Source organism: Daphnia carinata, chromosome 1 (genome assembly GCF_022539665.2).
Source record: "Daphnia carinata strain CSIRO-1 chromosome 1, CSIRO_AGI_Dcar_HiC_V3, whole genome shotgun sequence".
Lineage (NCBI taxonomy): Eukaryota > Metazoa > Arthropoda > Branchiopoda > Diplostraca > Daphniidae > Daphnia > Daphnia carinata.
The window spans coordinates 2795036-2821640 of NC_081331.1; the positions used below are offsets into that span (position 1 = coordinate 2795036).

The 26605-nt window shown below is 38.9% G+C and overlaps 4 protein-coding genes and 2 long non-coding RNA genes across 8 annotated transcripts; 5 read left to right on the forward strand and 1 right to left on the reverse strand.

Moving 5' to 3' along the window:
* Window positions 1-60: 60 nt before the first annotated feature.
* LOC130692008 (MAU2 chromatid cohesion factor homolog) lies at window positions 61-3149 on the forward strand. The gene is made up of 10 exons (XM_057515060.2): window positions 61-445; window positions 507-686; window positions 747-869; window positions 933-1061; window positions 1122-1233; window positions 1299-1463; window positions 1520-1770; window positions 1839-2044; window positions 2114-2316; window positions 2383-3149. The coding sequence occupies exons 1-10, from the start codon at window positions 215-217 to the stop codon at window positions 2628-2630; spliced, it is 1848 nt and encodes a 615-aa protein (XP_057371043.1). The 5' UTR covers window positions 61-214; the 3' UTR covers window positions 2631-3149.
* Window positions 3150-3553: 404 nt separating this feature from the next.
* LOC130691999 (annexin B10-like) lies at window positions 3554-8593 on the forward strand. Of its 3 annotated transcripts, none has more exons than XM_059497001.1 (12): window positions 3554-3644; window positions 3721-3752; window positions 5379-5437; window positions 5542-5659; window positions 6437-6466; window positions 6726-6933; window positions 7006-7085; window positions 7149-7218; window positions 7281-7454; window positions 7522-7703; window positions 7926-7940; window positions 8159-8593. In XM_059497001.1, coding segments are annotated over exons 1-12 (1026 nt in total). In that variant the 5' UTR covers window positions 3554-3643; the 3' UTR covers window positions 8216-8593. The 3 variants fall into 3 exon arrangements, with proteins under 3 accessions (XP_059352984.1, XP_057371031.1, XP_057371032.1); XM_057515048.2 differs by having other exon boundaries at window positions 3557-3644; window positions 6729-6933; XM_057515049.2 differs by lacking the exon at window positions 6437-6466 and having other exon boundaries at window positions 3559-3644.
* Window positions 8594-8797: 204 nt separating this feature from the next.
* On the forward strand, window positions 8798-11283 carry LOC130691998 (annexin A4-like). The gene is made up of 11 exons (XM_057515047.2): window positions 8798-8981; window positions 9059-9096; window positions 9628-9686; window positions 9752-9869; window positions 10024-10231; window positions 10299-10334; window positions 10399-10442; window positions 10513-10597; window positions 10662-10841; window positions 10908-11089; window positions 11148-11283. Coding segments are annotated over exons 1-11 (1062 nt in total). The 5' UTR covers window positions 8798-8980; the 3' UTR covers window positions 11259-11283.
* LOC132088052 (uncharacterized) lies at window positions 10501-12068 on the reverse strand. Its single transcript, XR_009421192.1, has 3 exons — window positions 11579-12068; window positions 10649-11505; window positions 10501-10587 (listed from the first exon to the last, which is right to left on the reverse strand). It is a non-coding gene; the product is annotated as an uncharacterized LOC132088052 (long non-coding RNA).
* A 305-nt stretch (window positions 12069-12373) lies between these two features.
* LOC130691983 (regulator of nonsense transcripts 1-like) lies at window positions 12374-16671 on the forward strand. Its single transcript, XM_057515028.2, has 13 exons — window positions 12374-12672; window positions 12731-12982; window positions 13048-13220; window positions 13289-13674; window positions 13745-13952; window positions 14017-14176; window positions 14236-14519; window positions 14582-14840; window positions 14901-15389; window positions 15451-15810; window positions 15872-16309; window positions 16374-16559; window positions 16637-16671. Exons 1-13 carry the CDS (start codon window positions 12487-12489, stop codon window positions 16643-16645), a joined length of 3390 nt encoding a protein of 1129 aa, XP_057371011.1. The 5' UTR covers window positions 12374-12486; the 3' UTR covers window positions 16646-16671.
* Window positions 16672-25321: 8650 nt separating this feature from the next.
* LOC130692004 (uncharacterized) lies at window positions 25322-26261 on the forward strand. Its single transcript, XR_009001333.2, has 4 exons — window positions 25322-25462; window positions 25525-25626; window positions 25698-25751; window positions 25817-26261. It is a non-coding gene; the product is annotated as an uncharacterized LOC130692004 (long non-coding RNA).
* Window positions 26262-26605: the final 344 nt, after the last annotated feature.

The window sequence follows — 26605 nt, forward strand, 5'->3', positions numbered from 1 at the left end:
AGCAGACGAAACGAAAACTAATCGATTTCCTGTAAATCGGAAGTTTGCATGTCTATCGACTATTTGCTATACCCAAGAATCAGTTCGAGTCCAAATTGCTCGAATTTTTTTTCTTATATACCAAAACGAAACTCTGGATATCTAGCTGGATTGTGTGTCGGGGAACGTGAACCTTAAAGTCCACCACTTCTTCCGGTGGCAAAGCAGTGGAGCGATGGCGTCAACTTCTTCCCAGGACGCTTGGTACCTCGCCCTATTAGGACTGGCTGAACATTTTCGAGTTTCGACACCTCCGAATATTCGTATGTGTGTCCAGTGTCTTCAAACAGTTTTCAGTTTTAAGCCTCCACCACGTGTGGAAGCAAGAACACATCTTCAACTGGGAAATATTCTTGTGCTTTACACGAAAAACATTGATCTGGCCCGTTCTCATTTGGAACAAGCTGTAAGCAATAGCCAATTTGAGCTATTAAACTTTTTAAAATTATTATTTGTTTGTCTTGTAGTGGTCTTTATCACAGAATATTGCTGCATTTGATGATATCAAATACGAATCTGCAAGTTTGCTTGCAGAACTTTACGAGCAACAAAACCAAACGAACCTGGCTAAACCGCTGCTTAGAAAAACAATAGAGATGTCCCAGCAGAATGTTTTCTGGCATTGCAGATTACTCTTCCAACTAGCTGTAATCATATACAATTATTGCAAATGCTATTTTTCCTATTTTATTTTCTGTTCTTTTCAGCAAATTCATTCCAATGAAAGAGATTATTTGTCAGCCTGTGGTCTTCTGGGGGTTGGTGCAGACTATGCACACATATCAGGAGCTCAATACTCTAGGCTATTGTTCACTTTGAGCAAATGCATGGTATTCCTGTAACAATTACTCTTTATGGTTAAAGGCATTTATTATGTTTGTATATCTATAAAGCTGCTGTTGATTGACAAGAAGTTCAATGAACTTCACCCTCTACTAGCCCAAGTTGGACCAATTATTGATAACTGGCAGGGCTCTCTTCAACAAAAGGAGTACCTCAAAATCTTCTTTTTAGTCCTTCAGGTAAATTTTGAGTGATATTGCTTTATAAACATCCCTAAACTTCCATTGTTTGATTCATAGGTATGTCAATGCTTAATGTCTGGACAGGTCAAGAGTGTCAAACCTTACTTAAAACAATTGCAACAAAGTATTCAAACTATTACACAACCCAATTTAATGCCAAGCGATGAAGGTAATTGTACATGGAAAGGCATAGGTCAAGTTCTGCAATTATCGTAACGTCAATTCTGCGTCTAGACGTATCGGCTGGGAATTCTGGTGATATGTTTGTGTGGATGTCCAAGGAACACCTGTGCGTTTTAGTTTATGTCGTGACAGTTATGCACTCGATGCAAGCAGGATACATGGATAAAGCCCAAAAATATACGGAGAAAGCGTTTCTGCAAATCGAAAAACTTAAATGTAAGTAACTCTTGCAATCACACGAAACTTATGATTGACTTTAATTGAATTTACAGTGTCCGACAATCGAAGTATCCTCACCTCCTTCCACATTCTTCTGTTGGAACATTTGATTCTGTGCCGGCTGGTAATGGGTCAAAAAGGTCAAGCGATACGGGAAGTAGCCACAGCGGCCCAGTTGTGTGCAGCCGGTCCGCCCCGTTTGCTCGCTGCTCATTCGGCACAGCTGCACACGCTCTTGGGCCTCTATGCAATGAGCATGAACTCCATGGAAGCTGCAGAAGCCCAACTAAATGTTGCACTTAGGGTATGCTAAACAGAATGATGTCCTATTCTTATCAGTTCATTTGATTTCGAAATTGCTTCCCATTTCAGAGCACTACGGATCGTGAGCTGTGGACGTTCGCGAACTTGAATCTTGCTATCGTTTACTTAAGAATGAAACGTGAAGGTGATTTTAATAAATTAATTGAAAATATCAACCCCGAAACTTTGCCGTCGCACTCGCACAGCTTGCGAGCAGCTGCTTTCTATGTTCAAGGACTTCAGTGTTTCTTTCAAGCTCGATATAACGAAGCCAAGTACGTAAAGTTGTAAATCTCGTTTGAAAACTTTAAGCATTATTTTTCCTCTTTTTCAATGGAATCTAGGCGGTATTTAAGGGAAACATTGAAAATGGCGAATGCCGAAGACCTGAACAGACTAACTTCCTGTTCGCTTGTGTTGCTCGGTCATATTTTCCTCTCATTGGGTAATAGTCGCGAAGCCATGAACATGGTCACACCAGCAATGCAACTAGCATCGAAAATTCCGGATGTCCACATACAACTGTGGGCGTCAGCCATCCTGAAAGGTAAATTATTCTTAAAACAACGTGAAACTCATTGGTGTCAATGCTGTCTAATACTTTTGTATTAAGATTTGTATCGAATGTGCGGTGACGGAAGTCGGGAAGCCGAAGCCTACCAAACTCACGCCAACTTTTCTCAACTACTTATGAAGGACAATTATGCCTCTCACCAATCTCCAGAACATGCACTTATTACGTGGATAGAACAGCCACTCACGTCTTTCCTTCAGCTTGGCACGAATAATGTCAATAGCTTAGGTGCACCGAGTACATCCAACATGATCATGCCCACACCCGGTTCATCTTCTCTCATGTAAAATTAAATGCAGGTACGCCAGAACTACAATTTCTCAAACCCCGAAAGCTCTGTATATGATGTCATAGTCTGTCTCATTCCTTTTCACTCCCTTGCTCGGGGCGTTTGGCGGTCTCTCTTCCGTTTTTGCTCTATACGTTTCATTTTGTAAAATGGACTTAAGTGTTCTGCAGAGATGGTCATAGTCATCTGCGAAAGTGCTGAATCCGTCTGAAGCATTTTGTCTAAAATAGGAACGACTATTGTAAATAATCTCGGGCAATTTTTTCGAAGCCAACCCGTTAACTTAATAGCGCGTTTATCGAGTTTCTTTATGTCGAGGCCAAAGTTATTCTACTCCGTCTTGATTTTACCGTCTCTTATAGACGCATTCGTTCTCCCGCGTCTCGAAATTCCCTCACGATGTGTCTGATAGGAAATTTAAATTTTATCAACCCTTCTCTCCGGCCCCCTACGTTGTACCATACAAAACCAAATGCGTCGTGTACAGGATAACTCGGAATACACACGCAGCCGCGTGCGCGGATTTTCCTTTTTTAACAAAACTAAAATTTCCCCGTACAATTTTTCCGTCAAAAGAGACTGGCTTCTAATATTACTGCAGTCTCCTGCAGTCAATTTATTTTTAGGCTTGTAGGGACCTGCTGCGCTGGCCTTTCTTGCAACACGTTCATCGTTGGGGAAAAGTTTGAAAAGGAACATTGGATCATGGAAAACATGGCAATGTTTAGTCCTAAACCAACCAGACATACGGAGCAAAAACAAAAAGGAAAAAAAATTCAGGATGTGTTTAATTTTTGTTACTGTTGCCTTCGTAAAAGGAACTTTTTGGTGCATGATGGAATATAGATGGTACGCCTACGAACAGATCGGTCTGCGGTACAGAGGCGGCCATGCTTGCTGGCACCGGGCCGGAGGGAGAAGTTTCAGTCGGGCGTTGTCGCTGTTGCTAAACAGACGTGTGTTTCGTTCACTCTTTTTAAAGGACCTAACTATCCACCTTAAACTAGCAAAAGTAAGTTGAAAATTCTTTTGATTTATTCTACAATTCTATCGCCATTTTTAACGAATTTCATTTGTTTCGGTTCCAGTGTCGCTGTCTGGTGATATGGAAGAATACGTGGTAAGTTCCTTTCTTTCACCATCTTTTTGCATTCTCCGAAATGTGCCCATGACGTCATTTTTGCAAGCCGTGCCTTCCTCCTTGAAATGGGAAAAAACGAAACATTTTCAAGGACTAGTTTACTGAAGTTTGGTGCTCCGTAAGATAAATCCGTGACGAAGTAGTACTATAAAAAAAATGATGGATTTTCATGTAATGTTGGTCAGATGGCCAGTTTTATAACGATTATATCCTTCGTTTTTTTTTTTATTATTATTGCTTCGACGCAAAATAGAGAGGAAAGTTGCAACTAGACAAAGACCTTGCGAAGCATGACATGGTTTTTCACGAATTTTCAGATCTGACAGATAATACGTATTGCAAGCCTACCACTATGATTGGCCCGCCTACGTATTTGAACGTCAAATGAAAAATAGAGGAACTAAAATTTGTTGTAGTTAATCGAATTGCCAATTGAATGTTTTAAAACATTTAATAAGAACCAAAATATATGATGTAGTTGCGGATGTTGCCAGTAATAGTCCATACATACCGGCGGCGGATTAGAAAGCGTTTGGCGGATGTTGTAAACGAACGGGAAAACGCCGCAAAACTGGGTTTGATTCACGACTTATCCGTCTATCGTAATATTCTTCTCGTAGCTACGTTCTCGACCGCCATTCTCGGAAATTCCAATTTTTCCATTAAAATTCTAGTTTCCCATTTTTTGACGTCCCATTTCTTTTTTTTTTACTTCTGTGGCTGTCAAAAAAAAGAAAGGAGCGTCCAGAACCTTTTGTGGTAAGGGTAATCATGCTCGGCAACGCGTCTGCGGTGTGAGACTTACGGTTTGATCAAATTTCTGTTTTTATATTCAATATTGATATACAGAAAACAAACGAATGCGTATTGAGAGGTCCAATCGTGTGTATTTCCAAGATCCGTAACTTGATATATCTTAGGGTAAACTTTAATGTGTGGGTTCAACGACCGTACAATCAACCTGAACCAAAGGTTTGTTCCCACGCCAGCCAAAAAGAAAAAAGGACAGTGTGATCGATCGCCCTTTTCTATAGTCAAATTTTTCTTTCTTCAGCTCCAAGATGGACGAAAGAAAAAAAAAACATGCATCATAAAAAAAATCCTATCGCAAAAGGGTTTTCATTTTGTGTAAAAACCTTGAGCAGTAGCCTTATCCAGGCCAGCCGCAGACGAGCATGCGATGGCCCCGTAACCGAAAGCAGGTCGCGTGTGTAGCGGCGTCGAGGCCGTCTGGAATCAATACAGTTGTGTGTATGACTCGTTAGCACTCTTCCATGTGTGTACACGTCAACGTACCAACCGCCGAATGCACATGGTGTACGCTTTACTACGATCTCTATTAAAGACGATATTTTAATATTATTCGACGTTGAGAGCTTTTTCTATCTACGTTGAACGAAATTGAAGAAAACAAATAAAAGAATTTTATAGTGTGGACAATAAAAAAGAAATTACCTGCACGAATTTTGTTTTCAAAGTGGGCAGGTCAATTGCGTTTATTACCAACTAAAAAAAAATTAAATCAATAATAGCATTATTCCAGAAATGAATTTAATTAATTTTGTTTAATTGACTATATTCTGATTAATCAATATTAATGTTTAGGAAGTGCCAACTGTGCTGCCAGCGGCCGATTTCGATCCAGTGGCCGACGCCCATGCATTGTAAATTTTTTTTCTATTTCCCTGTCCCCGTTTTTATGACTGTACAACATGGATATTGTTGCATTTTCTAATTGAATATCTATTTTGTTTTACCTTTAATAAAGGCGCGCTGCGATGAAAGGATTCGGCACGGACGAACAGGCCATCATCGACATTCTGTGCAAACGATCCAACGCCCAGCGGCAGGCCATCACCGAAGCTTACAAGAAAGAATTTGGTCGAGTAATGCACTTTCCGTTACACATTCACGCCGGAAGGGTTCCATTACCCACGCCTTTTTCTATCGCACGAAACAACCTTATTTTTTTCCCGTTGTAGCTACGCTTGTTTATAAAGAAAAAGAAAAAAATTATAGTAGATATCGCTCGTAAACAAGCATTACGAAACATGCAATTGGCCAAATTTTCGTTAAATTTTCGTTGTTTTCTGATACGTTCTTGACAAGCTGTTCCCGTTTTTATCAGTTTGTTTAAATAAAAATTTATTCCTTTTCAGTTCTTGTCTGTTGATGAGCCCCTAAAAGAATCGTCGATTCATGTTCGCTTTTAAGTTTGCGAGATTAACTTGTTTCCATAAGTCATAATAGAGATTCCATCCGAAATGTGCGTGTTGTTAATAGCACAAAATAGCGAATCGATCCCCAAAGTTTCAATTACATCGTAACTGGCACGAACGCGAACACAGCAATATTGCTATCTCTTAATATCGTTGAAACTAAAGTTTGTCATTGAATATCAGGGAAAAAAAAAAAAGATTAGTTTGATTGAATCGATTCCGCCATTTCACAATAACGTCCCGCTTGCTTGTAACCGTTTAACTAAGATGCATGACAAATAGGGGAAAAAAATATAGAGGGTGGCGGCTTTGATCTTCCCTTAACTTTCTTTCCATCCAATTATAGTGTGTGTGTATTAGATTCCGTTTGTGTTGGGAAACCCTACTCTTGTTATGTTGTCCAATCGAACATGTGTTCTAAGTGTTGGTCTCTCCTCTTTCCAGGTTGAAGAGGGGAGCAACAAAAATCCCAGGGTAAATGAGTCAGAACCATCTACCACTACCGAATGCGTCGCGCTTCCTTTCCCTCCTCGGCAGTCAATTTTCCATGCGAAAAAGAAATAATTCCGCAATTTTTATAGTTTATCATCACATTGCCAAGTATCACACCATTTGCTGATGGCGTCCGTGTGTTTGTTTTGTTCTCTTTTGTTATTTCGCAATGGATCAACTAAAGTAGTAGAATTAAGGCAGACCACAGTCATCATCCTGTCCATTATTGACATTATTTAAGCAGGATTTGATTGCCGATCTGAAGAGCGAATTGGGCGGCAATTTCGAGAATGTCATCATTGGTCTGATGTTGCCTACCGATGAATATTGCGCCAAGCAACTGCACAAAGCCATGAAGGGCATTGGAACCAACGAAGATGTTTTGGTGGAAATCCTCTGCTCCCGACCATATGATGAAATTGTTCAAATCGCCGCTGCTTACGAAAAGCGTAATATTTACTTTTTTAAAATTAAATTTCACTGTATTTTGTCAAAATTATTTATTTGTATTTGTATCATAGTGTATGGTTCCACACTGGAGGCCGATGTTCAGGGAGATACATCCGGACCATTTCAGCGCCTGCTCGTTATGGCCCTCCAGGTTTGAAGAAAATTTCATAGCGCCAGTAATATCTATTGTAGTTTAACAAAAATTAATTCATAGGGACTTAGAGATAATTACGCTTATGATCCAGTCAAGGCTGAGGAGCAAGCTCAGATTCTCTATAACGCTGGTAAACATTTAAAATAAACATGAGTACATTGAAAACAAAATAAAAACCATCCAATTTTCTAGGTGAGGGAACTGTCGGTACGGACGAAAACGCATTTGTGGAAATTTTGGGTCACGCTGGCCAGCGTCATGCTTACCTGATTTTCCAGGAATACAAGAAGATTTCTGGAAAAACCATTGAACAGGCGATGGAATCCGAAATGTCTGGAGAACTCCTTCATGGTCTACTAGCCATGGGTATGTCCGTCGTAATTCACTCATTAATAAACATTGAAAAGGTAGTTGCATCTTCGTTTGATTTTAGTGAAAACCGTTCACAACCGACCAGCCTACTTTGCCGAGCGCTTGGAAGTCGCCATGAAAGGCTTGGGCACGGATGACGACGCCCTGATCCGCATCATCGTCAGCCGTTGCGAAATCGATCTTGCAAATATCAAGTTTGAATATGAACGCATCAACGGCAGAACACTTCTTAGCGCAGTCAAGGTAAATTAATTTAAATTAACTTTCTAGTTTTTTTTTTTTAAACTTTCTTGTACATTCGATCGGTCCTTGACACGCATTTAATTATTCGTTAATTCGACTAACGAATGAACTTGAAAATGATTTGACCTTTTTGTAACTGAATGTTTTGCTTGCCCCTTTTGCATTTTGTGTGATGATGTTTGACCCTACCAAATGTGTCCGACTACATCTAAATGGGTGCAGAGCGAGGAAGAAGCGGTAAGTTGATCTTCTTCCAGGATTCCATCGTGCACTTTCGTGTCTTCGATCTATTAGTCTATTAAGCACTTTGATGTTCGTTCCTTCTCAGATTAGATTTACAACCTAATAATCTATGCTGAAGTATTTTCCTTTTCTTCTAAATTCGTTTGCTTGGATGATCTTCCATGAAATATGGTGGTAAAATGTCGAATGACATTCTCTTTTCTCAATATTAGGGCGAAACTTCAGGCGATTATCGTAACGCTCTTCTTGCCCTCATTGGATCTGCTTGAATTTACCGATTCAACTTCATGATCCCGGGCCGTCGAGCACAAATGGCGAAACCCTCTTCCAGTATATCCAGGATTGTAGTCACCCTTATTCGTGTTTACGTGTTATCTTCGTGATTTTCTTTTATCACTTTGGTAAACTGGTTTATTGGTTATCTATGGGGCTTTGCAGCGTTCTGTACGTCCATCAGAAGTACACCAATCCATTTTTTTTTTTACTTTCGATGATGGTGGTAGTTTCCGTACCCTATGAGCTCTCTCCATTTTCTTCCGAACATCCACCATTGCCGAATGGTCAACATTTTCTTCACATTTATTCGCCATTTCAATGTGCTTCTGTATCTGATTTGGCAAGCTTTGAATACATCAGTTATTACTGTCGACTTGCTGTAGAAAATCAACGACGGAAATATGTTAAACAAGTTTATTTATATCTAAAGTATCCCTGATGTCGAGCCAAATGGAAACGACTGACGTATGTGTGTGTTTTCAAAATACCGGGATATTTCTTTAAATTCTTTCTCTTTTTGCGTTCTCTTTCCTTTTGAGGGTCGTCAAACACACTTTCACTTTCGGAAAAAGGGAAACTGGTTTTTTGATAGGGAATGTGGTTTCCAGTTGCCTCATGAGCTCCTCCTTTACGGTTTGGTGCTCCTCGTGTCAAGATCAGTCCGTCCAGATTCCTTAATAATATGGTTTCGTTCCTATTAAACAGACGTGTATTTCGTTTACTTTTGCAACACATCAAACCATTTAACTAATCTGCGAAGTAAGTTTTAAAGTGTTTCAGCAAGTCTCTTGTGGCATTTGGTGTTGATCGATTAACTAATTGGTTTTCTCTTACAGTGTCGGTGTCCTGGTTTAGTGACATCGAAACTGTTAAGGTATTACGTTATCTTAATAGCACAAGAAAACAATGGAGGAGTTAAAAAGTAAATTCATTTGTGAATGAACCAACAGCCCCTACGATTCATCAGAAATTCCCTTTCACAGTTAACAGTCGTGGTTGGCCTAATTATCATTTTTCTCCAGGATATTGCTAGTTATGGTGTCAACGGAACTTAAAAATGTGTTAGAGTCAAATTCTTTGCAAATTTCCGGCGGTGAATATGACCTTGCCGTCTGCCGGATTGCGCAATTATTTTAAGGGATTTTTTGCGTTTTGTTATTTCAACTCAATATCCTTCGTATAAATTCATTCTTACCAACTATGAATACTGAAATCTCCTTAAGCATAAAACAATTTCTACTTAGCTATCCCAGATTGGTTCATATATCATCAGACAGTAATAAACAATTAAAAAATTACATTAGAACATTCACATGTTAAATCTGGGGAAAGTTAATGTCAGCTATTTAAGTTTAATTTTTTTAATTATTTTTGTTTAAGACTAAATTGTATTTTACAAGCACAGGAATTTCCGTCTGTGCTGCCTGCCACCCATTTCGACCCGTTGTCTGACGTTAGCGCATTGTAATTATTATTTTTTAAATGTCCATTATCTCGTCTAACTGGAACGTTATTCATGATTCTTTTAGACGAGCTGCCATGAAAGGATTTGGCACAGATGAACATGCCCTCATCGACATTCTTTGCCAACGATCCAATGACCAGCGCCAGTCGATTATGGAACTCTATGGCCGCATTGTTACTCGGGTAAAAATAATTTTGTTTCTACAACTATTCCAATGCTTTGCTCGAATACCAATTGCTCATTTACCAGAATCCTCGATTAAGACATTTTTAATGTCTAACTGCATTCGCCAAGAGAAACCGCTGTGTAAACTAATCTGACCTTTAACTTACGCAGCCCTTAATTGCCGATCTCAAAAGCGAACTGAGTGGAAATTTCAAGCATGTTATGGTCGGCCTGATGTTTCCGACGAATTTCTACTGCGCCAAACAATTGCACAAAGCCATGAAAGGCATTGTTAGAACCAAGGAGGATGTTTTGGTAGAAATACTCTGCTCCCGACCCTACGAAGAAATAGAAAAGATTGCTGCTGCTTACCAATCATGTAAATTATAGATTCTAAAGAAATTAACTCAAGTTTCATGGTATCGTTTTTGTAATTATCAAAACAGCGTACGGCACCGCGCTAATAGAAGATGTCAAGAAAGGTAACTATTGCACAGTTGTAGAGACAAACACATTGAATTTTACTGTAACTAAATTTTTTGTAAGGAACTTCTGGAACATTTCGGCAATTGCTTATCATGACTCTCCAGGTAAAAACTTTTCTTGGCAATAAGTTTTATTAATGAATATTTAAAAATGAGAAACCATTTACATTTGTAGAAAATGACAGACCAGAGTAATGGTTTTGGCGATTGTGCTTACGATCCAGTTAAAGCAAAAGAGAAGGCCAAAATTCTTTACAAAGGTAGAAATTGTAAAAGGGTACGATTTTAAAAAGCGTAGTCTAATCAGCAACATGTAATACGTAGGTGAGCGAAAAATAGAAACAAATGTAAATGTTTTCCTGGACATATTCGGTTTCGCCGTCCAACGCCGTCGACAAGTTACCATAATTTTCCACGAATACGAAAAGATTTCAGGGAAAACTATTGAACAGCTAATGAAATCAAAATTGTCTGGTGCAGTATTGAATGGTCTACTAACAATAGGTATATTTGTTTTTAAAATACGGCAACTACGAAATGTTATCTCTCATCTGTATTGTTATTTGCCAGTCAAAACAATCCGCAATCGACCAGCTTATTTTGCTGAACGGTTGAAAATTGCAATAAGCGGTTGGGGAATGGATAATGATACATTAATTCGCATTATCCTTAGTCGCTGTGAAATTGATTTAACCAACATTATGTACGAGTACGAATGCATGTATGGCAAAGCGCTCTTTGACGCCGTAAAAGTAAGTTCTTTTCTGCTAGCATACATATCCATTCTGAAACGTTGATATTCAACAATAGGAAGATACTTCTGGTTATTATCGACGCAGTCTCCTCACCCTCCTTGGCATTGAGCCGTTGGTTCGAATGAACTCATCTTCGTGTTCTTCGTGTAATGTTTCTTGCGTTTGAAAAAAAAAAAACACTAGTCCTCATTGCGCTGTGGCACCATTCATCAATGGAACGAAGAAAAAGTTCTGAAAAAATAGTAATCGATACTAAACCTTTACAATGCTGGTCCATTTTGGCTCCAGAATAAGAATCCAGTTAGGAATTCGCTCAGGAATCTCACATGTTTTCGCTACGTGAATGTGAATCTCTGCCACTCACAGTACGTTATTCTCCCGTTGTTTATTTACTGACTGTGTTGGTTATTAAGCTGCAGACACATTGCGAAGTTTAAAATGAATCAGATAAAATATTAAGTTGTATTTTAAGGAAAATTCACCTACTATGTGAAAAAAAATTCAATCTAAGCTTCCGATTCAACAACTGACGGAATCGAAGCATTTATCCGAAAAGAACGTGACATGGAAACGCTACTTTAATGCGTCATGGTTTTCACAGATGAGAACTAGACAGGCAGATGAAGAATTTGGCTGGAAAAAGCAAAACAAATCATAAATTCAGTTCTAAGTAATGTATTTAGTGGCCGTTATAGTTTAAGACACACAATTTTACGTTTTAGCGTTTTTTACGACTCGTACGTGGCACTCATCGTATTTTTGCTCATGAAGATATAGTTTATCTAGGAACTCCGTGCTGGATTACCTTCGTCTTCAATTGTAAGCTTACAGACACTTTGCCTAGACTCTAAACACTAGACACTTAGAAAACGGTTAGATTATTTCGAGATGTCAAGATGGTACACCTGAGTAACAATACAAGTGCATGCTCAAAAGCTAGTTATAAAACACACGTTCTCGAATATGTCATTTTTGAGGTATTTTAACGGCCGATTAAAAAACAGAGCTTCCACGTTAAACAGGTTTGTTTAAGAAATTGTACTGCCTTATAATTGTTTCTAAATTGTGTAACCATGCCACAGGCAGTTCCCAACCGAAGCGAACACGTTACATAATATTAACTCCCGCGATACACAACAAGATTTTCTTATCCATGCTAGAATTATCTTATTCTTGTACAATATCAGTTTAATAACGTTTGGACAGACTCTCATCCAACGCACAGAGCACGATTAGCCCATTACATTTCAAAAGATTGCGCAAGAGGGCGGTTGCAACAAACACCGAGCCAGGAGGTGGCGCTGAACTGAAGAAAAAGGAAATTGGCAGAGCGTTAAAAACACATGCGAGTTTTTACTGTTGTACGTCATTAACTGCTATTCTGTCTTGGAAAAATGAGTGTGGATACTTTTGGGCCAAATTCGCAAACGCTCACTTTCCTCGACACAGAGGAAAACGATCTACTAGGGGCGGACACACAGGGAACAGATTTCGATTTTCGCGATTTTACTTTACCGAGTCAAACTCAGGCTTCACAACTTGATCATGCCAGCCTACACAAATCAATGGGAAAACATCAGGTAAATCTCAAACATATGTTTTGGTTAGTGACTTTCACTAACATAAGTTCACTTCCAGGCCAATGGGTTGGACTCGATAGATTCACAGCTTGCTTCTGCGATGAAAAATTTGAATGACTTACAGTTTGAAGAAGAAGATGAAGAGGGCTACTACAGCAAAGATTTGCCACCACATGCTTGCAAGTATTGTGGCATTCATGATCCAGGTTGTGTTGTGATGTGCAATCTTTGCAAGAAATGGTTCTGTAATGGAAAAGGGAACACTTCAGGTTCCCATATTGTGAATCATCTTGTGAGAGCCAAACATAAAGTAAACCTTGATTGAAGCTGATGCAAATCATTTCAAAATCTCTATCTTTTCAAACTATCGTCCAGGAGGTTACTCTGCACCGTGATGGACCTCTAGGGGAAACGGTTTTGGAATGCTACTCCTGTGGTGTCAGGAATGTTTTTGTTTTGGGTTTTATTCCTGCCAAAGCTGACTCAGTTGTGGTTCTACTATGCCGTCAACCTTGTGCAGCTCAGTCATCTTTGAAAGACATGAACTGGTAAATTTGGTCATCAGGGAGATCTTAAATACCTCTTAATTTTTGCATACTATTTTTTTTCATATTAGGGACATTGAACAGTGGAAACCCCTTATAGCCGACCGTTGTTTCCTTAGTTGGCTTGTCCGCAGCCCTTCAGAAGCCGAACAGATGAGAGCTCGGCAGTTGACGGCTCAGCAGCTAAACCGTTTGGAAGAGATGTGGAAAGAGAAACCTGAAGCCAGCTTTGAAGACTTGGAACGTCCTGGCGTTGATGAGGAACCGCAACACGTGTTGCTTCGATATGAAGATGGTTACCAATACCAGAACATTTTTGGTCCATTAGTGAAACTTGAAGCTGACTACGATCGGCGAGTTAAGGAAGCCCAAACTCAAGATAATGTTCACGTTCGCTGGGACGTTGGTCTCAATAAAAAGACGGTCGCTTACTTTAGTCTTCAAAAGACAGATAGCGGTAATACCGTAATATTTTCGACGTTAAAACGTAATTTTTTCATTCCGTTTCCCATTTCTTTGTAAACCAGACATGAAACTAATGCACGGTGATGAGCTAAGACTTCGGTACCTTGGGGAATTACACAAGCCTTGGACCGGTTTGGGGCATGTGATTAAACTTCCGGATAACTACGGCGAAGAAGTCGGAATTGAATTAAAGAATTCAAACGGAGCGCCTACAGAATGCTCCACTAATTTCGTTGTGGATTTTGTTTGGAAGTCAACGTCTTTCGATAGGTAACGTTCCATTAACTGCATACTTCAAGTGGACATTTTAGCTAATGCACGGACAATTGTACAGGATGCAATCAGCTTTGAGGAAGTTTGCTGTTGATGAAAGCAGTGTATCAGCTTACATTTATCATCGTTTGCTCGGGCACGAGGTTGAAGATGTCGTTTTTCGCCTTCATCTCCCGAAACATTTTTCCGCTCCTGACCTGCCTGAGCTTAATCGATCTCAGGTAATGCACCACGAATAAAAAGTTCGTACATTTTTGGTTTCACGTATTTAATGTTGCAGGTGTTTGCTGTGAAGCAAGCTGTCCAACGACCATTGACGTTAATTCAGGGACCACCTGGTACCGGAAAAACAGTGACATCGGCCACTATCGTTTATCATCTGGCCAAACTTGGATCAGGACCAGTATTAGTTTGCGCCCCGTCCAACATCGCTGTCGATCAATTGACTGAAAAAATCCACCGAACTGGATTGAAAGTGGTGCGACTTTGTGCGAAATCTCGAGAGGCAATCGACTCGCCAGTTTCGTTCCTAGCCTTGCACAACCAAGTTCGATGCCTTGAAGGGTAAACAATAACTTGACGGTGCCTTTCGTCACAGGGATAATTACCGCTTGAATGTATTGCAGGGCTTCGGAATTGCGGAAGTTGGTTCAACTCAAAGAAGAAGTCGGTGAACTGTCACAAGGAGATGAAAAGCGATACCGTATGCTGAAGCGACAAGCAGAACGAGAGCTTCTTGAAGCAGCGGATGTTTTGGCTTGCACCTGCGTTGGTGCCGGTGATGTTCGCCTGGCACGAATTAAATTTGCTTCTATTTTGATTGACGAATCTATGCAAGCCACCGAACCTGAATGCATGGTTCCTGTCGTTCTGGGGGCTAGACAGGTATAGAATTTATAACTTGAAACGAAATAGCTTGATGTGAATCTTTTCATTTGTTTCTAGCTCATTCTTGTTGGAGATCATTGTCAGTTGGGACCAGTTGTGATGTGTAAGCCAGCTGCTAAAGCTGGTCTCTCGCAATCACTTTTCGAACGATTTGTGGTACTTGGAATCCGGCCTTTCCGTTTGGAAGTGCAGTATCGAATGCACCCCCGTCTTTCCGAGTTCCCGTCCAATTTCTTCTATGAGGGTTCGCTGCAAAATGGTGTGTGTGCCGAGGACCGTATCCTTCGAGGTGTGGACTTCCCTTGGCCCATGCCAGATAGGCCCATGTTCTTCTATGTTACTTTGGGCCAAGAAGAAATTGCTGGCTCTGGAACATCCTATTTGAACAGAACCGAAGCATCCAACGTTGAAAAGATCGCTACGCGATTCTTGCGATCAGGAGTCAAACCAGAGCAAATTGGCATCATCACACCTTATGAAGGACAGCGAGCTTACCTCGTGCAGTACATGCAACACCAGGGATCACTACACGCTAAACTATATCAGGTAAAAACAAATAAGGTTCGTGAAATTCAAGAGCTATATAATGCATTTGTTTTCGTTTCAGGATATCGAAATCGCTAGCGTTGACGCTTTCCAGGGTCGAGAAAAAGACATTATAATCATGTCGTGCGTACGCTCCAACGAAAACCAAGGAATCGGTTTCCTTAATGATCCTCGTCGATTGAACGTGGCCATGACTCGCGCACGTTACGGAATTATCATTGTTGGCAACCCCAAGGTGTTGGCCAAACAACCCGTGTGGAATCACCTGCTTCACTTTTACAAAGAAAACCATGTTCTGACAGAGGGAGCTCTTAATAATCTCAAAGAATCGATGATGCAGTTTCCTAAACCAAAGAAACCTGTCAATAGTTTTAATCCCGGTCAGCATTTCATGTCTACCGCCGTGTACGATGCCCGCCAGGTATTTGACACTCGTACAAGAAACAGCTTTCTTTTACTTCATCGATTGTCTTCATTAAAAGGCCATGGTCCCTGGTTCTGTCTACGATCGATCGGGTGGAGGTCAACCCCCTAACAACAACGGAATCAACACCTACATCCCGCGAGCAACAGCCAATGTCGGCGATCCTTACAGCCGTCTGCACGATCCAATTGGCTACATTGCTCCTGAACGAGCCCAAGCTGCACTTTCTGCTATGCCCGTTCCGCTTGGGGTCTTTATGAATATGACACACGTCCCACCTAGATTCCACGGACAACAGCAACAAGGAATGCATAGTAATTCGAAGCCTAATCAAAGACCAAAAGAAAATGCTCGTACAAGTGGACCTCGAGCTGGGAAAGCTGCCAACAAAGGAAATTCTTCGCTGTTTACCCAGTCACTTTCGCAGAATACACAGGATGTCTCTACCCAGCCCTTCAGCCAGGGAGGCATGGCTCTGACACAGGGAATGTCACAGGTATTAAACCAAGTTGCCAACCGTTTTTGTCCATCACGGGACTAAGTCTTTGGTTGTCATACAGGGTATGTCGCAAACAGTTTCGGGTTTCGGCGCCCTATCACAGTCGGGTCTATCCCAGTTAGATCCTTCTCAAGACCCATACCTTTCGTCAGACTATCAGTCACAAATGGATGGGTTGCTCTCCCAAGATTCTACGTATCAAGGAGGGCGTTCGGCCTTCTTCCGCCATGGCTCCCAGTTCACGCAGGTAGGCTAACAGAATGAATGATAACCATTTTTTAACGCTTTATGCGTCATTTAAAAACATTCATTTTATTGTTACAGCCGTACTGAAAACTGTAAGGCGTTGCAGTAACAAAGACCCAAGTAAATTTGACGATGACGACGCCTGGCGGCAGCCGACCGTATTTGAAATTCATCTTGCAGTTAAAGATAAAGAGAAAAGGGGAAATCCAACGTTCATCAACTGACAGCTCGAAAGACCAATGCCCAACTATCGAATGGCCTTTAACCTCACACCACAAGCAGCACTAGCAAAATGCCGTTGAAGCAAGAGAGCGGTGTCGAGACGAACGAGCCGATAATGGAGCTGATGGGCTTCAAAATTTAACGTCGAAAATTGCGGGAAACAGCTGCTACACCCATACATGCCATCTAACATAGTGGACCCTACCTAAGTCTGTTGCTAGTGGGTTGAAAGCAAAGAAAATCCCTTCGACAAAGCGATGTTTTCCGATAGAACGTCGCCCAAAATCAGATGCTTCTTTTTTGTAGGACCCCTCAGTTGATAATGCGTTCGAAGCTTAGTGAACTGATTTTTTGAATTGTTTATTTCTCTTGACTTGTTTTCCCTCCAGTCGACCGATGCTATCTCTTGTTTCCTTTCAGACTTTCTTCAGCCTTCTTTACCTATGCTTTCAATATGCAAGTTTAGTTGTTCATTCATTTCGCGAGGTCTAAGTGTTGGGTTACTGGATGTTTTTGCTTTTGCTGAGCCTTTAGCGCTCTTTTTGTAGGAAACATTTCACATCAGAATACACTTTGTTTCATGGGAATTCAACACCAATTTAATAAGGTTCAAGTACCATACATAATTTTATTTCTCTAGCAGGATTAGATGTAATGAAAGGGTAATGAAACAAAGGGAATAGAATTTTAACAAAAAAATTTCTTTACTTTATATTGGTAAAGTGGTAAGACAATCCCACATTTTAAGGTTTATGGAGAAAGCCAGCCGCATTGAAAAAAGCCGAAAGGAATTAGCGTGGCAATTTTGCCTCAAAAATCTGCAAAAGCTGATGCTCATTGGAATTGGTTGACTATTACAGAATATACTCAAAATTGAATATTGATTCCCGGGAAATTCTTCCATTTTTTCACTAAATCAACCGTTTTTGAAAGACACCGAATACAGCTAACACTGAAGCGCATTGACGTGCCAGTACGCGACAGCGTAAGCGCAAGGCAGCACAAAGTTCGGTGTAAAAAAGAAAATTTAGGCGCTAACAGCACTGGTTGATTAAAAAAAAAAACACTAACTTGTTATGAACCAATGAGTTCGGTGCTAAATAGAATATTAGTAAAATACTAAATTTATGGAAAAGTCGGGCTTATTTTCAAGCCCCACAATTTCTCTGCACACTGGCCCGCCAGTACGCAACAGCGCTAGCGTGACGCAGCAGAAATTTCGATGTATTTAAAAAACGATTGGTTAAATAAAAAAAAATAAAAATTTGTCGGAATTAGCATTCAATTTTGTGTACGTTCTGTAATTTAAAACAATTTCAATGAGTGCCAGATTTTGCGAATTTTGAGGGAAAAATTCCATGGTCAGAAATACAAAACGGCTAGGTTAAGGAGACAACCAATAGCTGAATCGAAATCAGCGCTCAATTTCGATTATACCGTGTGATTTTTATAGGATTCTAAGAGTTTTTATTTTTTGCGAAGTGAGAAGGCCTTCTCACTTTTTCATTTTTCGCCAAAATTTAGATTTGATTGCAAATACATGATTCCGATTCAAAATTGAACGAGAATCACAAAAATGAAGTTTGTTTTAACGTTGGGCTTATAGCTTAAAAAAAACGAAAAAAAATGGGAGAAAATGAAGCCCGACAAAAAAAAAATAAGCCCAACTTTTTCATTTTTTTCAACATCTAGATGTAGCCATATAAATACATGACATGAATTAAACGAAAATCACAAATATGCCGTTATTTTTTTCATTGGGCCAACCGTTTTTGAAATGCATTGAATATTTGAGATGCATCGTCCTAGCGCTGGTGCGTACTGGCGCGCTAGCGCTCGTCGTACTCCCGCTCTAGCATTGCGTTTAATATTTGGTATAATTCGAAAACGATTGATTTGACGCAAAAGCAAACCACTTTAGAAACCAGCGTTTATTTTTTCTTGTTCTGTGGGACTTTTATCGGATTCTGAGAGTTTTTATTTTTTGTCGATTTTGACAAAATTCAACACAAAATTCAACTTTGGCCAAAATTTAGATTTGAGGGAAAATACACGATTCCGATTCAAAATTGAACGAGAATCACAAAAATGAAGTTTATTTTTACGTTGGGGTTATAGCTTTATTAATAAACAAAAAAAAACGGGTGATAAATGTTTGCGCGCCTGCAGCGCGTTAATTCCATTTATTACAAAAACGGCTGGTTTGCCGAGAAAACAAATATTTTCCCTGAAACCAGCGTTCTATTTTACGTTAATTCAGACCAAATTTAATGTCAAACTTACAAAGCTGAATTTCAGCATACTCAAAATTAAGCCCGATTTACTTTGTCGGGCTTAATTTTGATTTTGATTCTTTTTTTAAAATCTAGATATAGCTATAAAAACACACGATTTTGATACGAAATTAAATAAGAATCACAAAGGTGTTTTTACTTATTTCACTGGACCAACCGTTTTTGAAATACATTGAATATTTGTGCTGCATCGCGCTGGCGCTGATGCGTACTGGCGCGCTAGCGCTGGTCGTACTGCCGCTCTGGTCGTCCTGCCGCTCTAGCATTGCGTATAATATTCGGTATAATTAAAAAACGATTGGCTTGACGCAAAAATAAACCACAGTGTCGAAATCAGCGTTTAATTTTGCTTGTTCTTTTGTGATTTTTATCGGATTCTAAGAGTTTTTATTTTTTGCCGATTTTGGCATAAGTGGGAAGGCTATAGCCTTCTCACTTTTTCATTTTTGGCCAAAATTTAGATTTCGTTCAAAATACATGATTCCGATTCGAAATTGAACGAGAATCACAAAAATGAAACTTATTTTTGCGTTGGGGCTATATTTTTTTTATAAATGGAAAAAACGGATGATAAATGTTGGCACGCCAGCAGCACGTTAATCTTATTTATTACACAAACGGCTGGTTTGACGAAAAAACAAATATTTTTCCTGAAATCACTGCACTATTTTAGGTTAATTAAGCCACATTTAATGTCAAAATTACAAGAATGAATTTCTGCCCTACTGAAAATTGAGCCCGACATATTAAGCCCCACTTTTTCGCCCATATAATTTTTTTCGAAATATAGCTAGAAAATCTTGATTATGATTCGAAATTGAACGAGAATCATAAATATGCCATTTATTTTTCTGCAGGACGCGATGCAGCACAAATATTCGGTTCATCTTCACATTATTTCATTTCATTTTACGGTGGAAAAATCGGGCTTATATTATCGGGCTTATTTTCAAACCCAACAAATTGATGAAAAAAGCATACCACTTCGAATTTTATTATAAATTACGCGTTATGCACAAAACTAAACTCTGATTTCATGAAAATTATCCGTTTTCTTGCCAAACCAACTGTTTTTTAAATTTCCTTATAGGTATTTTGTCTAGGTACTTTGATAAAGGGCACATCGACCCCGTTTTTTTATATATTTTTCTCAATAGATTATGGCAATCCGTTTTACACAAAAAAAAAAAAAAATTTCGCCAAAAAAAAAAAGAAATCACACTTTATTCTTTTTTTCCGACACGTAGCCATCTACCGCTCAGACTCGTTATTACTGGCGTAGGCAATTTCAGTCCATTGGATGCCATTCGCAGTTAGTTCAGGAACGTGGATGGAGAATAACGCGTGGCTGGAGGAACAATTGAAAAATGGATAAGATAATACAACAAAAGGATGGTAAGTATAAACATTATTATATTGGTTTTCAATTATTAACTATTGTTTATTAGATCAAATTATGAAGCTGCAGGCCCAATTATTGGAACAACACAAAATATTAGATAACAGCAAAGCTAAGGATAGTAAGGCCTAATACGTAATGATTCTATTTATTTGCTTTTATTCATTTGTGTTTTGTAGCTCAAATTTTGAGTCTACAAGCTCAGCTAGGGGAAAAGAACAAATTGGAACGGAACAGTTTCCAAACAGTGAAGGAGGTTTTTCCAAACTCATCCCTAATTGAACATGAGGATGAATTGGCATTAGGCGAACACAGTCAGGTACCTAAACTTTTCAAATAAGAATTCAGAATAAGTATAGAATTTTAACAAACAATTATTTATTGTTTAGTTATTCAGTCTACCACCTGACAGTGTGTTAAAGTTAAATTCTGTTAGTGCTGCACTAAAAGAATTGTTAGTAATAAGTCCATGCAGCGAAGGAATTGAACAATTGTGGGACTGTATTTGGGCCGAAAATGGGTGTGGTATGGAAACTGAGATATGGCATGAGTTCAACATAAAACATGAATTAGGTACTTTTCGGTTTTTTGTCTATTGAAAAAAGTATTTTTAATGCAGTTATTTTGCATTCACAGAATTTTAGTGGAGGATCAAGTCAAGTCTGGAAGTGTTACAGGATGGAAGAGTGAGCCTACAGTTGAAAAACACTGAAAGTGCATTACCATTAAGGTATGAGGTAAAGTAATAGAGTATGCAAATTGTCTAATGAGAAGTACCATCTTGTGTGAATGAATCCTGTGTAACAGCAATCCTTTATAGTTCTGTCACAGCTAGAGCCTCAAATAATTCTTCTCTGGCTAAAGAACAACTTGTCCTTTACGTTCAGAGTTTTGGTGAAGCTGGGTACTTAAATGACCCTAAAGATGTTTCATTTCGTTGGCATTGCAGTGATGAACATCATACATGGACTTTTTAGGTATGAAAGGAATTTTCTTGAAGATTTTTTGAATTTATGACAAAGTATTTCTCCTGCTTTTTGCCAACCATGTCTAATCTAAAAAAAAAATTGATCCAATAGGAAAGGATTTTCAGCATACTGGGAACACAACTATCAACAATGCAACATTCTAGGGGTGCTATTTTATCATTCAAGAGCCTTATACAATGATTTTCATCTGCAATTTGTATGGCCTTTCCCAAGCTTCTGCCAGAAGTTGAATCTATAAGTCATGTAAGTCACATGAGCAACAATTGATATGTTTAATGGTGTTGTTTTTCTTTTCTCAATATAGGTTAATAGTAAAATTGGATCTGAAAAGATTCTTGGTTGGGGCAAGACACTGAATAAATTGTATTGATTGGATGGATGACATGACATTTCTATACTTAATTTGGATTCCCGAGACGGTATTTTATATTTAAAAAATTGAAGTGCATATCTGGGCTCCCTTCCTTTCCGTAGCCCCGTTTCCCCTTGACTCGTAATAAGCCCGTAGGGGGTCATGCCCCTACTGTACGGTATATATAAAAACAACATATACCGAGGTTTGGAGGGCTCTGGCCGGAAAGGGGACGTGGGGTGCCGCTTAGTCCGATGATGTGTTCACGGAGGGTGACGTGGCTGCCCACAAATCCGAACTAAAGGTTAATCGCTCCTGTAAAAATGTTCCAAATCTTCAGCTCTTCTTCCGGCTTCTCTTAGTCAATCACCGGGTAATCTCCCTGGTGGGTCAACAAGGCAGTGTCTCCCCCTGCCTGGGTTGACGGCAACTTTTGAAAGGGCTATTGTGCGTTTTTAAAGTTGCAAAAATAATTGTAATGTGCAGAGAATTGTCAATAAATTTTTTTTTATAAAATGTTTTTTGCAAAATTTTTTTCTTTCATTTTCTGTGTTCGGTTTGTTCACACATTACATTTATCAACTTTTTTTTTTATTTAGCTTGCTCAATTCATTTTTATGGTTTTTGCCACCGTTGTATCGCATATCTGTTAGTATTCAATTAATATTTATTACACTTCTTGAATTCTTGAACTTAGACAAGGAACAACGTGTAATACCTGGATATTTTCTGAAGTAATTTTATACTTGTATATAGTTTTACTGGTATGGGAATCGATCCCCAGACATTCAGCATGCAACGCCGATGCTCTAACATTGAGCCACGAGATATATCTATCATATTATATCTATTATGGCATATCATATGTTATAGTCTAGGATGTTTATGTAGTCTTTCACAAGTATATATTTATCTTTTTATAGCTTTCATAATGTTCATAGCTCTTTGGTAGAGCATTCAGCTGCGGTAACTGTTACCCTGGGTTCAAACCTTAATAGATGTATAAAGATCTACGTTTCAATTTTATTCAAAGTGTAAATGCAAGTCCGCAAGCGACTGGAAAAAAGCTAACCTGACATCATATGATTCATGGCTCATTGGTATAGCATCGGCGCGGTATGTCGAACATCCAGGGTTCGCTCCCTGGATAATAATTGAATGCTTAAAGATAAACGATAAACCAATGGAAACAATGGTTACCATCAAGGGTGGCATAAACAATAAAGGTCAATTGCGCAAGCTAAATAAAAAAAAAAGTTGATAAATGTAGTGTGTGAACACAGACAATGAAAGAAAAAAATTTTGCAAAAACATTTTATAAAAAAAAATTTATTGACAATTCTCTACACATTACAATTATTTTTGCAACTTTAAAAACGCACAATAGCCCTTTCAAAAGTTGCCGTCAACCCAGGCAGGGGGAGACACTGCCTTGTTGACCCACCGGGGAGATTACCCGGTGATTGGCTAAGAGAAGCCGGAAGAAGAGCTGAAGATTTGGAACATTTTTACAGGAGCGATTAACCTTTAGTTCGGATTTGTGGGCAGCCACGTCACCCTCCGTGAACACATCATCGGACTAAGCGGCACCCCACGTCCCCTTTCCGGCCAGAGCCCTCCAAACCTCGGTATATGTTGTTTTTATATATACCGTACAGTAGGGGCATGACCCCCTACGGGCTTATTATGAGTCAAGGGGAAACGGGGCTTCAGAAAAGAAGGGAGCCCAGATATGCACTTCAATTTTTTAAATATCAAATACCGTCTGGGGAATCCGAATTAAGTATAGCAATGTCATGTCATCCATCCAATCAATACAATTTTTTCAGTGTCTTGCCCCAACCAAGAATCTTTTCAGATCCAATGTTACTATTAACCTATATTGAGAAAAGAAAAACAACACAGTTAAACACATCAATTGTTGATCATGGAACTTACATGACTCATAGATTCAACTTCTGGTGGAAGCTTGGGAAAGGACATACAAATTGCAGATTAACTTCATTGTATAAGGCTCTTGAATGATAAACTAGCACCCCTAGAATGTTGCATTGTTGATAGTTGTGTTCCCAGTACATGAAAATCCTTTCCTATTGGATAAAATTTTTTTTGGTAGATAAGACCTGGTTGGCAAAAAGGAGGAGAAATTCTTTGTCATAAATTCAAAATTATTTGAAGAAAATCCTTTCATACCTAAAGAGTCCATGTATGATGTTCATCTCTGCAATAGCAGCAAAATTAAAACATCTTTAGGGCCATTTAAGTACCCAGTTTCCCCAACACTCTGAACGTAAAGGACAAGTTGTTCTTTAGACAGAGAAGCAGAATTATTTGAGGCTTCTAGCTGTGACAGAACTATAAAGGATTGCTGTTGTACTGGATTCATTAACACAAGATGGTACTTCTCATTAGGCAATTTGCATTACTCTATTAATTTACCTCACACCTTACGGTAATGCACTCTCAGTGTTTTTTTATCTGTAGGCTCACTCTTCCATCCTGTAACACTTCCAGACTTGATTTGATCCCCCGTTAAAATCTGTGAATGCAAAATAATAGCATTAAAAATACTTTTTTGATAGACAAAAAACCGAAAAGTACCTAATCCATGTTTCATGTTGAACTTGTGCCATTTCTTGGTTTCTGTACCACACCCATTTTCGGCCCAAATATGTTCCCACAATTGTTCAGTTCCTTCCCTGCATGAGCTTATTACTAACGATTCTTTTAGTGCAGCACTAACAGAATTTAAATTTAACACACTGTCAGGTGGTGGACTGAATAACTAAGCAATAAATAATTGTTTTTTAAAATTCTATACTTATTTTGAATTCTTATTTGAAAAGTTTAGGTACCTGGCTGTGTTCGCCTAATGCCAACTCATCCTCACGTTCAGTTAGAGATGAGTTTTGAAAAACCTCCTTCACTGTTTGGAAACTGTTCCGTTCCAATTTGTTCTTTTCCCCTAGCTGAGCTTGAAGACTCAAAATTTGAGCTACAAAACACGAATGAATAAAAGCAAATAAATAGAATCATTACGTGTTAGGCCTACGATCCTTAGCTTTATTATCTAATATTTTGTGTTGTTCCAATAACTGGGCCTGCAGCTTCATAATTTGATCTAATAAATAATAATTAATAATTAAAAACCAATATAATAATGTTTATACTTACCATTTTTTTGTTTTATTATCTTATCCATTTTTCAATTGTTCCTCCAGCCACGCTACTCAATTAACTGCTAATGGGATACAATTAACTAAAATTGCTTACATGCCTGTAATAACGAAACCGACTGATAGATGGCTACGGGTAGAAAAAAGAGAAAAAAGTGCGCGTTTTTTTTTTTTTTTTTTTTTTTTATGTAAATCGGATTGCCATACGTTTTTATGGCAATCCGTTTTACATAAAAAAAAAAAAAAAAAAAAGAATAGAATTTTAACAAACAATTATTTATTGTTTAGTTATTCAGTCCACCACCTGACAGTGTGTTAAATTTAAATTCTGTTAGTGCTGCACTAAAAGAATTGTTAGTAATAAATCCATGCAGCAAAGGAACTGAAGAATTGTGGGACTGTATTTGGGCCGAAAATGGGTGTGGTATGGAAACACAGAAATGGCACGAGTTCAACATGAAACATGGATTAGGTACTTTTTTGGTTTTTGTCTATCGAAAAAGTATTTTTAATGCTATTATTTTGCATTCACAGAATTTTAGCGGGGGTTCAAGTCAAGTCTGGAAGTGTTACAGGATGGAAGAGTGAGCCTGTAGTTGAAAAAACACTGAGAGTGCATTACCATCAAGGTGTGAGGTAAAGTAATAGAGTAATGCAAATTGTCTAATGAGAAGTACCACCTTGTGTTAATGAATCCGTTACAACAGCAATCCTTTATAGTTCTGACAGAAGAATATGCTCGCAATCAACTCACGAATCATGTAAGGTACGAACTATACATGCGAATTAAGAGTTTTTATGCTAATGGTGTTTTATTGTCTCATAGATGAACAATAAATTTTGATCTGAAAAGGTTTCTTGTTTGGGGCAAGGTCATGAATTAATTTTTACGTTTGGATACACTACATGGAAGTTCTACACTTAATTCATATTCCCCAAACGGTATTTAAAATTCAGAAATTGAAGTGCATATCTGGGCTCCCTTCCTTTCCGTAGCCCCGTTTCCCCTTGACTCATAATAAGCCCGTAGGGGGTCATGCCCCTACTGTACGGTATATATAAAAATAACATATACCGAGGTTTGGAGGGCTCTGTGACGGAAAGGGGACGTGGGGGTCCGCTTAGTCCGATGATGTGTTCACGGAGGGCGACGTGGCTACCCACAAATCCGAATTAAAGGTTAATCGCTCCAGTAAAAATGTTCCAAATCTTCAGCTCTTCTTCCGGCTTCTCTTAGTCAATCACCGGGTAATCTCCCTGGTGGGTCAACAAGGCAGTGTCTCCCCCTGCCTGGGTTGATGGCAACTATTGAAAGGGCTATTATGCCTTTTTAAAGTTGCAAAAATATTTGTATTGTGCAGAGAATTGTCAATAAATTTTTTTGTATAAAATATTTTTCGCAAAATTTGTTTCTTTCATTATCTATTTTCGCTATGTTCACACATCACATTTATCAACTTTTTTTTTATTCAGTTTGTTTAATTCATCTTTATCGTTTTTGCCACATAGCAATGCTAGCGCGCCAGTACGCTACAGCGCTAGCGTGACGCATCAAGCTTCTTTGATTATTCAAAAACCATAAACTCTACTTTAAAAAAAATTTCATTTTCGTGTT

Bases quoted from the DNA above. Each gene is read 5' to 3' on its own strand.
- LOC130691983 (XM_057515028.2), top strand. From the start codon at position 12,487: ATGAGTGTGGATACTTTTGGGCCAAATTCGCAAACGCTCACTTTCCTC. The intron at 13,953-14,016 runs GTAACGTTCCAT...ACAATTGTACAG, and splicing joins AAGTCAACGTCTTTCGATAG to GATGCAATCAGCTTTGAGGA. The intron at 15,811-15,871 runs GTATTTGACACT...CTTCATTAAAAG, and splicing joins CCGTGTACGATGCCCGCCAG to GCCATGGTCCCTGGTTCTGT.
- LOC130691998 (XM_057515047.2), top strand. The intron at 9,870-10,023 runs GTAAAAATAATT...TAACTTACGCAG, and splicing joins ATGGCCGCATTGTTACTCGG to CCCTTAATTGCCGATCTCAA. The intron at 10,335-10,398 runs GTAACTATTGCA...ATTTTTTGTAAG, and splicing joins AATAGAAGATGTCAAGAAAG to GAACTTCTGGAACATTTCGG.
- LOC130691999 (XM_059497001.1), top strand. The intron at 3,753-5,378 runs GTAAGTTCCTTT...ATTAATGTTTAG, and splicing joins GTGATATGGAAGAATACGTG to GAAGTGCCAACTGTGCTGCC. The intron at 6,467-6,725 runs GTAAATGAGTCA...ACATTATTTAAG, and splicing joins GGAGCAACAAAAATCCCAGG to CAGGATTTGATTGCCGATCT.
- LOC130692008 (XM_057515060.2), top strand. From the start codon at position 215: ATGGCGTCAACTTCTTCCCAGGACGCTTGGTACCTCGCCCTATTAGGA. The intron at 1,234-1,298 runs GTAATTGTACAT...TTCTGCGTCTAG, and splicing joins TTTAATGCCAAGCGATGAAG to ACGTATCGGCTGGGAATTCT. The intron at 2,317-2,382 runs GTAAATTATTCT...TTTTGTATTAAG, and splicing joins GGCGTCAGCCATCCTGAAAG to ATTTGTATCGAATGTGCGGT.